Source organism: Oryx dammah, unplaced genomic scaffold (assembly GCF_014754425.2).
Source record: "Oryx dammah isolate SB20612 unplaced genomic scaffold, SCBI_Odam_1.1 HiC_scaffold_12, whole genome shotgun sequence".
Classification (NCBI taxonomy): domain Eukaryota; kingdom Metazoa; phylum Chordata; class Mammalia; order Artiodactyla; family Bovidae; genus Oryx; species Oryx dammah.
In genome coordinates, this window is record NW_024070196.1 from 15,887,087 (window position 1) to 15,902,053 (window position 14,967).

The following is a 14,967-nucleotide window of genomic DNA, read 5'->3' on the forward strand; positions in this document are numbered from 1 at the left end:
TCATGGTTTCTCTTTAGTATCCTTTTAACGTTTGTGGGTTCTGTAGTAAGACCCCAATTTCAGTCCTGATATTAATGGTGTCTGTCATCTCTTTGTTGAGATTTCTAAAGGTTTATCAATTTTATTGATTCTTTTCCACAAGTAATGAGCTTTGTATTTAGTTGATTTTTCCCTATTGCTTTCCTAACTTGAATTTCATTACTTTTTGTTGTTGTCTTTATTACTTCCTTCCTTCTGCATGGGTTAGATTTATTTTGCTCTTCTTTCCCCAGTTTCTTGAGGCACTAATTTAGATTGGTGATCTGAGATCTTTCCTCTTTTCTAACGTAATCATTTAATTTTCTCAGTTTTCCACTCAGTAATGCTTTAGCTAAATCCCACAGATCTTCCTATGGTGCATTTTTGTCTTCATTCAGTTCTATATTTTAATATCCTTTGAGACTTGCTCTTTGACCCATGGGATGTTTCTAAGTGTATAATTTAATTTCCAAGTATTGAGATTTTCCCGTTGTATTTACGTCATCGACTTCTACTTGTGTTCACTGTGGTTGGACAACATATGCTGCATCATTTCAGGTCTGATAAATGTGTTCAAGTTTCTTTTATGGCTCAGGATATGTCCAGTCTTGATGAGTGCTGCCTGAGAAGAATGTTTATTAGCTGTTGTTGTGTGAAATGTTCTATCCATAACATTAGATATTGTTGGGAGACTGTGCTGTCCAGTTCTCTATCTTTTCTGATTTTCTGTCTAGTAATTCAATTTGTCACTGAGGAAGTGCTAAAATCAACTATAGTTATGGAATCATCTGCTTATCCTTTGGGATCTATTATTTGTTTTTGCTTCTTACATTTTGAGGCTCTGCTGTTTGGTGGGAACGCATTGAAGATCATTATGTTTTCTTGGTGATTAATCTCTTTTACCAAGGTGTAATGTCTCTCCTGACTCTAGTAATTTTATCTGCTATTAAGTTTACATTATCTGATATGAATAAAGCCATTTCTGATTTTTAAAATTATTGTGTGAATGACTGTGTGCGTGTGCCTCAGTTTCCTAGAGCTGCTGTAGCAAGGAACCACAAAGTGAGGGCCTTCAAGTAACAATTCATACTCTTACAGTTCACAGCCAGGGATTCAACTGAGCCTGTTCCCTCTGAAGGTACCAGAGAACTGTCACTCTCTCTGGCTGCATCACACCAGTCATTCCAATCTTCTTTGGCTGTGGCTGCCTGTTCTCACAGGGCCTTCTTCCCTGTGTCTATGTATCCTGTTCTCTTCTTATAAAGACAATAGTCAAGGATTTAGGGCCCACCTAACCTCACTGTAATCTCATCCTAACTGAGTATATTTGCAAAGACTTCTGTGGTCTAGGTGAATGTGAATTTAGGGGTGGACACTATTCAGTCTACTACAACATGACATATTCTTTTCTCTTTCTTAATTTCAACCTATCTATTTCCTTGTAGACAGCACAAAGTCAGTCTGTATTTTGTCAATGATTTGGCTGATCTATGTCTTTTCGTTAGTATTCTTTTTCTCCTCTCCTTCTAGGATGATAATGCCAGGAAGGCTGGATCTTTTATGGTCCCCAAAATCCCTGAGGCTTTATTTACTTTTTTCCAATCTGTTTTCTCTCTATTCTACCCTCGAGTTGACTGTCTTCCCTCTGTCATATTCATTCTGCTAATGAGCCTTTTCAGTATGTTTTATATCTCAGCTATTGTATTTTTCAGTTCTGTAATTTCCATTTGGTGTGTTTTTACATATTGTATTTCTTCGCTAAGACTTTCTGAGTTGTTTTTTATTTTCAGTTGTTCCAAGGATATCCACAGTTGCTTGCTGGCACATCTTCACAATGGCTGCTTTGAAATTCTTGCCAAATAATTCCAACATCTAATCCATCTCAGTTTCAGAGTCTGTTTCAGACTCTCTTCTTATTCAGGTTGTGATTTTCCTGCTTTTTGGTTTGAAAACTGAGTTTTCAATATAGTCTGGTATTTAGGATATCATGTAAGGAGACCCTGGTCCTACATAAGTCCTGTAGTTTAGCTTGCAGCCAGTCTGTGTAGGCTTAGCACAGAGGGGCTGACATGTTTGTATGCTGTGATTCCAATGATGGTTTAGTTTTCAGAATTTTTGTGGGGCAAATTTGGAAGGTATGGTACACCTGCTGCCCCTGGGATGCTCACTGGTCCTCTTGTGTTGCCTATACAACAATACAGCCCCTATTCTCTCCTCTACAGGTTCTGCCAGAACAACCTGTGTCTCCAGAGGGGGTTTTCCAGCCCATAGAACAGATAGTCCTTCCCTGGGTCAGCCTATTTCCCCTATAAGGGTCACCAAGTCACCTGGCTTTTCTGCTAATGAGCCTCTCCAGTCTGTTTTATATCTGGAGGATATATCTGTTATATATCTGACAGGAAAAGGGAGTCTCTCTGGCCTGTGGTCACATAGAGCTCTTCATGCTAGGCCATTCATAAATTGAGGTTTAAAGGTAATTGCTATCTGAAAATTCTAAATAAATGAGGCATACCAATTCTATTGAAACATGATTGTTTTATGTGAGATTTCATTAAGACCGACAGCAAAACACAGGGAGAAACAGACTCCATAGCAATTATATGAAATATTTTATGGAAAAATGAGTACTTACTTGAATAAGATGCTCAATTGTTTTCAAATCATGTATTACATACTGCCAGTTTGCTTCTGTTTTGGGAAGACCTGCACTGATACAGCTGAAAGCAAAACCAAAGAGCAAAGCATTGTGAATGAACATAATACTGTCTTGATGAATACTACAGGCAAAAGAGCAATCAAGACCTTTTCATTCCAACAAGTGAAAAAAGGAATCCTATCTTTGCCTTTGTGCCTCGGAGATGAATATAAACACTGAACATATAGTATAATTTTGGTGCTTTACTCTAGCTTGATGACCAACCTGGATTACAGAAAAATCTAATTCAGAGGGATACTTTATAGATAAGCTGGTGCAATTTATCACATCGAAATAAAAACATTGCTTGATATGTGGCAGTGCCCAGACTATGTTTTTGAATGAATTATTACTTTCCTTTAAGTAGAGGTCCCATCAGACTTTTAAGTCTAATAAATGGGTAAAATCATTTAATAAGCAATCACCTCACCTTTTTCATGTAAGGATTTTGACAGTAAATATATGCCCCTTACATGCACCTTATAGCAGCTTTCTCCATAAATGTTATGGACTCGGGCCTAGTCACAAAACTAGATCATACAACTTACTTAGTTTTGCAAAATGGAATTTAATATCAGGACAAAAGATACACACACTGACCAAGTAACTGCAGAATAATTCTTAGAGCTTCAGGAAAAATAGTTGCTCCCTGATGGATCCAGGAAAGAAGCATGCAAGTCAAAACTATTCTGTTTTTGAGAAGAGGAGTTACCTGCACAAATCTATGGTTCCCCATAACATGAAGGCATTAGCAGAATAAAACTGAATTGCAAATCAGATCACAAAACTACAAGTTGGGTGAGTGCAGTATATTAGTTTTCCTCTAACAGAGAAGGAAAAAGTTAATAGGCATGGAAAAATATGAATATTTATTAAGAGGAAAATCAAAAGGCTTAAATGAAGAAACAAATGTTTCAAACTGAACTAAGATAGGGCTCAAAGGATAGCAAGAGTCAATGCCAGGGGTAGATAAAAAAGTAACATTGGTAAGCCCTCAATATCTATTTTCTTACTGGTGTCAAAATCACACAGGATGTTAATAAAGAGTTTCCTCCCAAGTTAAGTCAGATACCAAGAAGTCCAATTTATTTGCAGGATGTAATAGTCATTTGGAATTTTATAAGAATATAGAAATTCTCTGTAGGATGTTTACCAAACCTCCTCTGAATCTCCATAATCTGCTATCATACCTCACATACTAAGAACCTAAAGATTTAAACAATGAACATGAACCAATTTAATAGAGAAGATATTGAAGAGCAATGATGCTGGTTATTAACATGATGATTCTATGCTGAAAAGTAAAATTACCCCAAAATGAAGACATGAATGCCAGCCTCTGTTAAAAAATGACTGTTCAGAAGTAAACACAAGTAGCATTGGATGGAAGTACTTCTCAAATATGGTTTCTGAAAAATAAAATTATAGACAAAGGGGTTAAACTTCTCAGTGAAAAAATGAGATTCAAAACGATACCTTAGCATATTTTTAGGTTCCAAAATATAAACATATCAAACTTTCAGAATTCCTTATTGGAATTAATGAAATTAGAATGTATCTTTTTTGCTTTCTCCCCTACCTTCAACTTTGTCTCCTACATGCAAAGTTCTTTAATACATATTTCTCCAGATGCATTTCAATAATAATGATGCATAGAAAATATGTATATTTACTAATTTACCTATATGGTAATGTAATTTGTTTCTATTATCCTTAACTTCCTTCTCATCCTTATTTCCTTTTTTCTTCTTTTTTTCTTACTTCCTTTTTAATTGTCCAACATATTTCATGTTAGTTATATGAATTACTAATATAGGTATGCTAGTTATATATTAATTTCATTTAACAATATGAAAATTAATTACATATTAATATCATTTGGAGACAAACTGAATAGAAATGGAACCAACCAAAGATACTCTATGCTATCTTAAGAGCTGATATATAATAAATTTTCTGGGTGATTTAGGAAGATTACTTATCTCAGAACTTCCTGGAGTTTTGATATTTCTGTCTGCCTCTTTCATGTGGTCAAAATCTTTATAGTTTCAGAGAGCAATGCTTTTTCTATTTTTTGGCCATGCAGCATCGTGGGATCTCAGCTCCCTAACCAGGGATCAAACCCACAGCCCCCTGCATTGGAAAGCAGAGACTTAACCACTGAACTGCCAAGGAAGTCCCCAAAGAGCAGTGTTGACTTAACCTCTAAGAATCTGTGCTCCGTGTTATTCACACTGAAAGAATGAATTACACAACTTATTGATTAGACATTTAAAGAACAAAACAGAGTGAGATAAGTGCAAAACAACATGAAGAGCACATCAAGGTGTTAATAGACTTTAAAAACCTAGTTTATTTATTTTCAAAGTAAGAATAACCCATATGTCAACAGACATCCGTGACATCCCAAAATCTCCAGAGAAGAGCCATATAAATTATTATGAAGTATCTGAGACACAAGTGACCTTTTAAGAAAAGTCCATATACTATCTTCATCTAATTTTTCTTACCAAAATTCTCATTACTCAATGCCAGAGTAAATCTTTCAGTATTGAAGAAGAGCTGGCTATGGCAGTGGGTTTCCAGCAGCCATCCATCCAGAATACTTCCTACGATACAACCCAGAGTAAAGATGATCCATTAACAACACAAGTGGACTAGTAGTGGGGAAGAAAGGGGAGAGAATTAACAGTTACTGAGCACCAACTTCTTCACAGTCACTCTATTAGTCACTCAGAAATTCGTGTCTCATTTAATCCTCAGAACACTCCTATGACGGAGGGTTAGCAACTTTCGGGTGAGCCGCCCAGGCCCCACAGGAAGTGCGAGACAGCCACGATTTGAGACCAGGTTTGTCTGATTACAAAGCCCAAGTCCTTCCCACTATATTAGGTTCTTGAATTGACTGAATTCCAAAGACATATTAATGAAAAGTTGAAGCAGCCAAATACCTTAACGCATATAAACTACTGGCTATTAATATAATTTACAACAGCAGTAGCTATTTCTATAGACATTGATAGATGTCTTCAGTCTTTATATCACTGTTAACTGAAACTCACTTGAGAATTTCATAAGTAACAAAATCCTGTTTTCTTTAATTCAAAGTGATGAAGTATATGAAGATGACACATTCCCATACCCAATTCCACTTTATTTAAAAAAAAAATAAAACCAAAATATATAAAATTTAAACAACTATTTTGGCCATCATTCTAAAATAGTATGTATTTGTCGACTTCCCCTTCAAAAACCAAAATCTGCCATGTCTCTCAACATAAGTATTCACTGAAATTAAGTTTTGTAGATTGAAATAATTATTTTCAGATGTTTTTGAAATGTAAAAATGATTACCTTATAATATATGATGTATAACTCTTTAAAAGAAAAACTAGAATTTAACTAAGTATTAAAAAAGAGAGTGTATTTCCAATAAAAATGCCATCTATTCCACAACAAAATATTAAGCCTAATCTTCCTATTACACATAATCTAAACCACTCATTCATCAGTTTAATTAAAGCAACCTCTGTTACTCTCATCTTAATCATTCTCTTTGTCTGTGTTATCTCACTGCTCCAAATTATTTGCAAAACTTTAAAATTATCTTCACCATTTCACTCAAACTCTTTTAAATTCCCTACTTCCTTTTTAGTTGTAGGATCCCCCACTCCACATTGTTCAAGAAACAGGATTTACTGAGCTGGGACCAAGCAGTACAAAGGGTGATACAATTGTTAATGAGGCCTCATGAAGCTGCTTGAGTAAGCAATGAGTATTTCAATCCTGGGCTTTTGCATCAGTGCCTCTGCACACGCGCAGGATGTTAAAATCTTACCAGTCAGACTTCCACTGTCCTGCCCACCCACTAGCAGCTGGTGTAAGTCAAGGACAACTAACAGCGTTAGTCAGAATGCTCCATGCCAAGTATGGTAGAATAAGTAGGAAATGACCTCAAAGACTTCTAAGAAATAATGATAATAAAAACCAGTGTTACTTGAGGATATTTTTACTGCTTTGTTAATTTGGCAAAAGAACTGATTTTCTAGCTGACAGAAAGACAGATTTTCATAACAGCTTTGGAAGTTTTGACATTCTATACTTCTGTGGATCAATAACTTTACTAAGAATGAGAGTGTGTATAATCCAGGAGAGTAAAGAAGATCCAAAAAGGTAAAATACTCTGTAACTTTCTCTTTGAGTAAGACTCAGTGTTAACATTTAATATAATCATCACTCACGATGGCAATACTAATTAAAGTAAGAATTGTTTACCAAGTGCTTTTAAGTCTACAAAATTATTTCACATACATTATCATATTCAATCCTGGCAATATCTTTATATGAGAGATATCACTCTTACTTTACAGTGAAGAAATTGAGGTTCTGAGAGGTTAAGTGACTTGCTTCAGATAAATGTCATACGTGTGGCTATCAAAATTCTACCTCACAATCCAGGTTGCATAGGTAGAAGAGAGATGCAAGAAATAATAAACTCTGGTTGAGAAGTGGAGGTCCTTAACTATAAAAAGCAGCTGATCCATCCCGTATGAATCATAAAAAGTCACTGCTCTCTGATAGTTTACAAACAGATCTTTCATTTGTGGTTGCCAAGGGGGAGGAAGGTGGGAGAGGGATGGACTGGGAGTTTGGAATGAATAGATGCAAAATAGTATACACAGAATGTGTAAACATCCCAAAGTCCTACTGTATAGCACAGGGAACTATATTCAATATCTTCAGGTAAACCATAATGGAAAAGAATATAAAAAAGAACATATGTGCTTATTTATATATGTGTGTATGTGTGTAACTGAATCACTTTGCTATACAGCAGAAATTAACAAGATGTTGTAAATTAACTGTACTTCAATAAAAAACCAAACGTTTCAAACTGTTGTGACATGAAATGAAACTCAAGTCCTTTCACAAACATCATCTCATTTGACCCCCACAAAGTACCTGTTAGATAAGTGACTGAAACCAGGTTAATTACTTTCTGAGAATAGAAGTGTAGTGATGAAATAAACTGTCCACTTCCTTATAATGTCATATTTGTGGAGAACTATGGAAGCAGGGTTTAATCTTGGCACACAGTTTGCATATGGTCATGAAAGGCCCTAACAATCAGCATCTTTGACGTGTCCTTCATTCACCTGCGTACCTAGATCCAGGAATAAAACAGACTAAATCCAAGCCCTACTCTCAAAGAGGTATCAGAGTTTAAGCTGATTTTCTTTGGATTCCTGTGACAGGGTCTTAGTGCAGGGCACTCCCTGAACTTATGGCAGCAATACTATCTATTTCATTGCCTAAGAGTTAGACATCATGAAAAGTGGACAATCCACACAACGGGGTGGCTCCAGTAGCTTTAATTCTGGAGTGACTTGTGAAAACAATTGTAAATATTCTGTGTGCTGAGTTGCTTCAGTTGCGTCCGACTCTTAGTGACCCTACAGGCTATAGCCTGCCAGACTCCTCTGTCCATGGGATTCTCCAGGCAAGAATATTAGAGTGGGTTGCCCTCCCTCCAGGGTATCTTCCCAACCCAGGGACTGAACCCACGTTTCTTAAATCTCCCGCATTGGCAAATGGTTTCTCTACCACCAGCACCACCGGGGAAGCCCCTATTCTATACCAATAGTAGTTTTTCCCAGTGAGGACAAACAATCGAGCATACTGCTGTTTTCTTTTGCTTTATTCTGTTTAATTATTTACCTGCCTAGTCACACATGCAAAATAAACTTAAATAGACTCTGCAAGAAAAGAAGGGCTATAAGTATTGGTTGATTTGGTACACATATTCAGCTAGTCACTCGAAAAAAACTAAAACCAAGGGCAGACCAAGGTTGAATGCTTATGTGGAATATAAAAAATGTAAGATTAGATGGCTGTCCTTAACCATTTTAGTATGCACTTATTGAGTACTTACTACTTGCTGGACGTTTCGGTATGACCAAGGGCATTCCTATTCACAAAGCAAATCAGTGAACACAGAAGCACCTTGGTTTCAGGAAGAAAGATGGACTATATATAGTATACATAAGTAAATGGATTATATATTTCATTAAAGAGTGGCTAAATGATACAGGAAAAAGAAAAGAGGTAAGAAGGACAAGGTTGCAACTTTAAGAAGGGTGATATTCTAGAAGTCAAGTGAGAAAAGTACATTCAGGAAAAGGAAATGAGGAGCATGTCAGATGTGCTGACAGGTCAAGGAAGACACCGATTGAGTGCTTAGCAACATGAAGGTCATGGGTGACACTGAAAAGAGCACTTAGAGGGGAGTAATGGAGGCAGAAGCCCACGTGAAATGGGCAGCAGAGAAAGGGAAAGGATTCTAAATTGCTAGTGCAGACAATTCATGGGGTCGCAAAGAGTCGGACACGACTGAGCGACTGAACTGAACTGAACTGAAGCGCAGACAATGTTTTGAAGAATATTGCTCCAAAAGGTGATAATAGATGGTAGAAAGTGAAGGAAATAACAGCAGATTTGTATGCTGCGGTAAAAGCTGATTATGGAAGACAGGGGAACAATTGTCAGAGGGACACTCTTAAACAGGGCTTCCTTGGTGGCTCAGATGGTAAAGAATCTGCCTGCAATGCAGGAGACCGGGATTCAATCCTTGGGTCGGGAAGATCCCCTGGAGGAGGGAATGGCTACCTACTCCAGTATTCTTGCCCAGAGAATCCCATGGACAGAGGAGCCTGACAAGCTATAGTACAAGGAGTCCCAAAGACTTGGATACAACTGAGCGATTAACACACACACAAGAGAGGGGAATGATTGTTAGAGTGATATTCTTGAATAGGCAAGTGAGGATGATATCTGGGGTATTGTGATTTATAATATGTATTTGGTCTTCATTCTCATTTCTGGCCCACAGCTCCTAAAACCCTAGGAATTTTCAGTGATGACAGTAATAAGGAGTCTTTGAGAGTGATGAGATCTTTTCTTATGATAATGAGGTGACTGATGTTTGGAGTCCATCCAAGGATGTGGGCTGGTTTCAGGGAGAAACCAACTGTGAGAACCAACTATGTGATCGGAGAAGGCAATGGCACCCCACTCCAGCCCTCTTGCCTGGAAAATCCCATGGACGGAGGAGCCTGGTGGGCCACAGTCCATGGGGTCTCTGAGTTGGACACGATTCAGAGACTTCACTTTCACTTTTCACTTTCATGCACTGGAGAAGGAAATGGCAACCCACTCCAGTGTCCTTGCCTGGAGAATCCCAGGGACGGCGGAGCCTGGTGGGCTGCCGTCTAGGGGGTCGCACAGAGTTGGACATGACTGAAGTGACTTAGCAGCAGCAGCAGCAGCAGCAGCAGCAACTATGTGATTAGAGGGTTGAAACTTTCAGTCCTATTTCTGCCCCCACCTCACGAGAGGAGAGAGGAACTGGAGATTGAGTTCAATCACCAAGGATCAGCGATTTAACCAGTCATGTCTATGTAATGAAATGTACATAAAAAAATCAAAAGTATGGGTCTGGAGAGCTTCAGGGTTTTGGGGGCCATGTGGAGGTGCAAGCAGAGGGCATGGAGCTCTGTGCCCTTGCTTCACACCTTGTCCTGTGCAGCTCTTCCGTCTACCTATTCCTGAGTTATATTTATTTCTTAAAAACCAATAAACTGGGGGTGTTGAGGACCTCTGATTTATAGCCAGTTGGTCAGAAGCATAGATAACAATTTAGACTTTCCACAGGCAACTGAAAGCTCATGATAGAAGGCTGGGAGGGGGCCAGTCTGAATGGCTGAACCATCAACCTGTGGGATCTGACTCCTCATTTGGGTAAAAAGTATCTGAATTGAGTTGAATTCTTGGACATCACCCTACCGGTGTCTGAGGATTGCCTGTTAGTCATAGGGCAAATCCATCCTCCTCACGTTGAAACTGAGTGCTCAGAACATCAAAAGAACATTTTATACACAAGGAGGTCCAAAATTGGTCACCTTTTCAATATGATCTTGGGAAGGAAGGCTGAGTAGAAGGAAACCTAGATGCACAGGCTGAGAGGCAGGTGGATGTGGTGGTGAAATTCTTGACATTGCTTCGATTTTCTGTTAACTAGGACTAAAGTCATCAACAGACAGCCTGGGAAGGAGGTGTTATGGGTTGAAGATAGGCGAATACATGAAATAGCTATCAACGCATAGAGGACAGTGCATAGATGTTAAGTATTTTACAAGAGCCTAGCCTAATGGACTTCCCTGGTGGCTCCGACGGTAAAGCATCTGTCTACAATGTGAGAGACCTGGGTTTGATCCCTGGGTTGGGAAGATTCCCTGGAGAAGGAAATGGCAACCCCCTCCAGTACTCTTGCCTTGAAAATCCCATAGACGGAGGAGCTTGGTGCAGGCTACTATCCATGGGGTCACAAAGAGTCAGGTACGACTGAGTGACTTCACTTTCACTAGCCTAATGAAAGTTCATGGCCATGAATGGCCAGAAAGTAAGATGAGTCAACATGCTTGTGTTTCCTACAGCCACATTACTACATACAAAGAATACCTAGGCTTGGAGTAGGTAGAGAAACGGATTTAGTCATGGTTGCATATGTCAATGGAGAAGGCAATGGCACCCCACTCCAGTAGTCTTGCCTGGAAAATCCCATGGCTGGAGGAGCCTGGTGGGCTGCAGTCCGTGGGGTCGATGAGGGTAAGACACGACTGAGGGAGTTCACTTTCACTTTTCACTTTCATGCACTGGAGAAGGAAATGGCAACCCACTCCAGTGTTCTTACCTGGAGAATCCCAAGGACGGGGGAGCCTGGTGGGCTGCCACCTATGGGGTCGCACAGAGTCAGACATGACTGAAGTGACTTAGCAGCAGCAGCAGTAGCATATGTCAAGCAAGTACAACCAAGAGAAAGGCAAGGGATTTTAGAGTATACGTAAAGGAGTATAAGAGACATGTGTCTAGGTAATATCGCTTTTTTATTATTGTAATTGTGGAGCTTCATAAAGGAAGGGTTAAAGGAATCATGGGGCTTTCCTGATGGCTCAGTGGTAAAGAATCTGCTTGCCAAGCAGGAGATGTGGGTTTGATCCCTGGGTGGGGAATATCCCCTGGAGAAGAAAATGGCAACCCACTCCAGTATTCTTGCCTGGGAAATCCCATGGACACCCATTGGGTTATCACCCATTTGATAATGGTGTGAAAGTAATGGGAGGAAACTGTAAACAAGACTGTCGCTATTGTATAAAGCAGGAGTCAGTAAACACTCTCTGTAAGGGGTCAGATAGTAAACATCACACTTTGTAAATCCTGTAGTCTCTGTTTCAACTATCTAAGGCTGACACAATGTGAAAACAGCCATATACAATGCATGAATGAATGGGTATATCCAATACAACTTTATTTGTCAAAATAGACTGCTGATGGATTTGACCCACAGGCCAGCCTCTGACACTTACGGATTTCCTGTTGCTGCTGCTGCTGCTGCTAAGTCGCTTTAGTCGTGTCCGACTCTGTGCGACCCCATAGATGGCAGCCCATCAGGATCCCCCGTCCCTGGGATTCTCCAGGCAAGAACACTGGAGTGGGTTGCCATTTCCCTCTCCAAGGCATGAAAGTGAAAAGTGAAAGTGAAGTCGCTCAGTCGTGTCCGACTCTTTGCAAACCCCTGGACTGCAGCCTCCCAGGCTCCTCCATCCATGGGATTTTCCAGGCAAGAGTACTGGAGTGGGGTGCCACCGCCTTCCCAATTTCAGTAGAATTGAGAAAGTGATATCTTTAACATCTTAAATTGTCCTGTCATTAAATGTACTGGCATTTTTTCAGTAATTTCTTTCAAGCTGATTTCAACTGACACCAATACTACGAAATTTTCAAATAAGAAATTTCTTAAACACACAATCTGTGTTCAATATTAAGGCTAAAAAAATCCAACGTGAACTATGTTACCATGAGTTACTACTGTGACTTTTAAAAATTACTTCCATTTAAAAACAAGACTTGGTGCACTGGGATAACCCCGAGGGATGGGATGGGGAGGGAGGTGGATGGGAGGGTCAGGATGGGGAACACATGTACACCCATGGCTGATTCATGCAAATATATGGCAAAAACCACCACAATATTATAAAGTAATTAGCCTCCAATTAAAATTAAATAAATAAAAATAAAAACAAGATTTGAAGTTGGCATTTAATTTTCATGACTCCACTCAGTATGTTATTAAGGCCTATGAATCACAACAGTTTATCAAAACAACAAAAATAAATGATTAAGTAAGATTATTTTAGTATTTAAAAAATGCTATTTCATATAAGACCTATAAAATAATATAGACATATATTTTAAATAAAACATCATGAAGTTCTTGGAATACTTAAGACAAATTGCTTAACTATACTGAAATGCTTCCAAACAAATCACAGCCATTTAAATATCACACTGCCAAGGACAAAGGTAGTTACGAAGTTTGGACACCTTAGTTACCATGACAACTCAAAAGGCCTTAACTAGACAGATGGTATTACAGAAAGTGAATATAGAAACACCTAAGGTAGTTTATCACCAAAGACAACAATGATGTATGTGTGTGTGTATGCACGGTAGCTGTTCAGTCGTGTCTGACTCTCTGCGACCCCATGGGCTGTAGCCCACCAAGCTCCATTGCCCATGGAAGTCTGCAGGCAAGAATGCTGGGGTGGGTAGCCATTTCCTTCTCCAGACAATGAAGCATATACGTAGCTAACGGGCATATACAAACGATGCTCTCACCACTCTTTGATAACAGTTCCACACAGCAATATGTTCATGTGCGTTTTTTATCATTTGGTGAAAGTGTTGTTGAAAAATGTTTTGGGTAAATGTTTTTGAGAAAGGCTAACTCTAGGGCAGGTGTAAGTAGACAGCTTCTGCAGAGAAGCACGACTTTAATACTTAACCTACTGTCCAGAAAAGGTCAATAAGATCTATTTCTCTAGCTTAGTTTCCAAAAGCACTTTTTTCCAAAATCTGGTGAAGATGAAACCGTAGTACAGAAGAACACTAGTATTTGAGAAAGAGGATAAAGAACATTCTTCCTACCAGACCTCAGAAAATTTAAAATCCACTGAATGTTTGTGAAATAATAATGTGAAAATACATTCTAGGAAACTAAAAAAAAAAGTTATCCAAGAAAAAGAAAAATATGGGATATAAGAAATCATGGAGCCCAACACATGTAATATTCACACTTGGGTATAAATAACAGCCACATTTTTTAAAGTTTTTTTTTTTTTATATAAATCTCATTCATTCATTTAATTTTGCAAAAATGTGAGATTCTTGTGGTAGTAACCTTGTGTATCTTGTTCATTACTGAACTCCAAAACAAAAAAACATACTAGGTACATAACAAGCACACATCACATTTGTTGGATTTTATTTTTCACTTCTTTACAATTACACTGCCCCCATAACACACACACACACACACACACACACTCAAAACTCAGACTCTTACCTGCACTTGCTTCCCTATCCAGCAGGTGTCCCAGTCGGCCACTGTAATACTATCCTAAAGAGACTCTAAATCTTCCTCCACCGAGTTTTCTCCACATTTCACCTTTCTGATACTTTTATTTTGCCAGTGTCCAATTCCAAGCTACATAGTATTGTTGGAAAAAATGTTCCCTTATAAATTTTTGAGATGCAATCTTTAATTGGGCCTTCTCTACATCCTGCTAATGATTTCTGGTTCTTTCTGACATTCCCCACTATACATTTAAAATCAGTTTTATTGATATAATTTCAAGGTGATAAAACATACCCATTTTAGGTATATGATATGCAGAGTTTTGATAACTGTATACACCCATGAAATTGCTCCACAACAACAGAAAACAGCTATAATCATCAAAATTTCTCCCATGACCCTTTACAGTCCCAACCTCTACACCAGGCAACTCCTGACCTAATATGTACTTTTCCAGATAGCAGTGTGGAAGGAAAATTCCATGTGGTAAATACTGTGAGAAAAGAAGAGGAAAACTCATGCTAAGATTATTACTTTATTTGGTGAACAGGCAGCACATTCATGATGATTAACTGCAGAAATCAAAAGTTCAATACAGAAAAAAAAAATCCTGGATATATTGTAATTTTCAAGCTTAAAAATAAAATAAAGTAAAATGAGGCAAAGAAAACCTAAGCAAACTAACAGAAGGTAATGGTAAGCATAAAAGGAGAAAATTAAACAAAGAAATCACAATAAGAAGTTTACACATAAAAAGTAACGTAGCAGTAGTAAATCTAAA

The 14,967-nt window shown here is 38.4% G+C and overlaps 1 protein-coding gene across 3 annotated transcripts in view; it reads right to left on the reverse strand.

Moving 5' to 3' along the window:
* Nucleotides 1–14,967, reverse strand: part of IL15 (interleukin 15) — a 90,916-nt gene that overhangs the window by 9,865 nt on the left and 66,084 nt on the right. For 2 of the 3 annotated variants that reach the window (XM_040250460.1, XM_040250461.1), the window contains exons 2-4: nucleotides 5,224–5,322; nucleotides 4,025–4,122; nucleotides 2,651–2,735 (exon numbers count right to left, since the gene is read on the reverse strand). In XM_040250460.1, the coding sequence (XP_040106394.1) occupies nucleotides 2,651–2,735; nucleotides 4,025–4,122; nucleotides 5,224–5,235 (195 nt within the window). In that variant the 5' untranslated portion in view covers nucleotides 5,236–5,322. Of the gene's footprint in view, nucleotides 1–2,650; nucleotides 2,736–4,024; nucleotides 4,123–5,223; nucleotides 5,323–14,967 lie in introns of those variants that run through there. The other variant, XM_040250459.1, reaches the window with a different exon arrangement.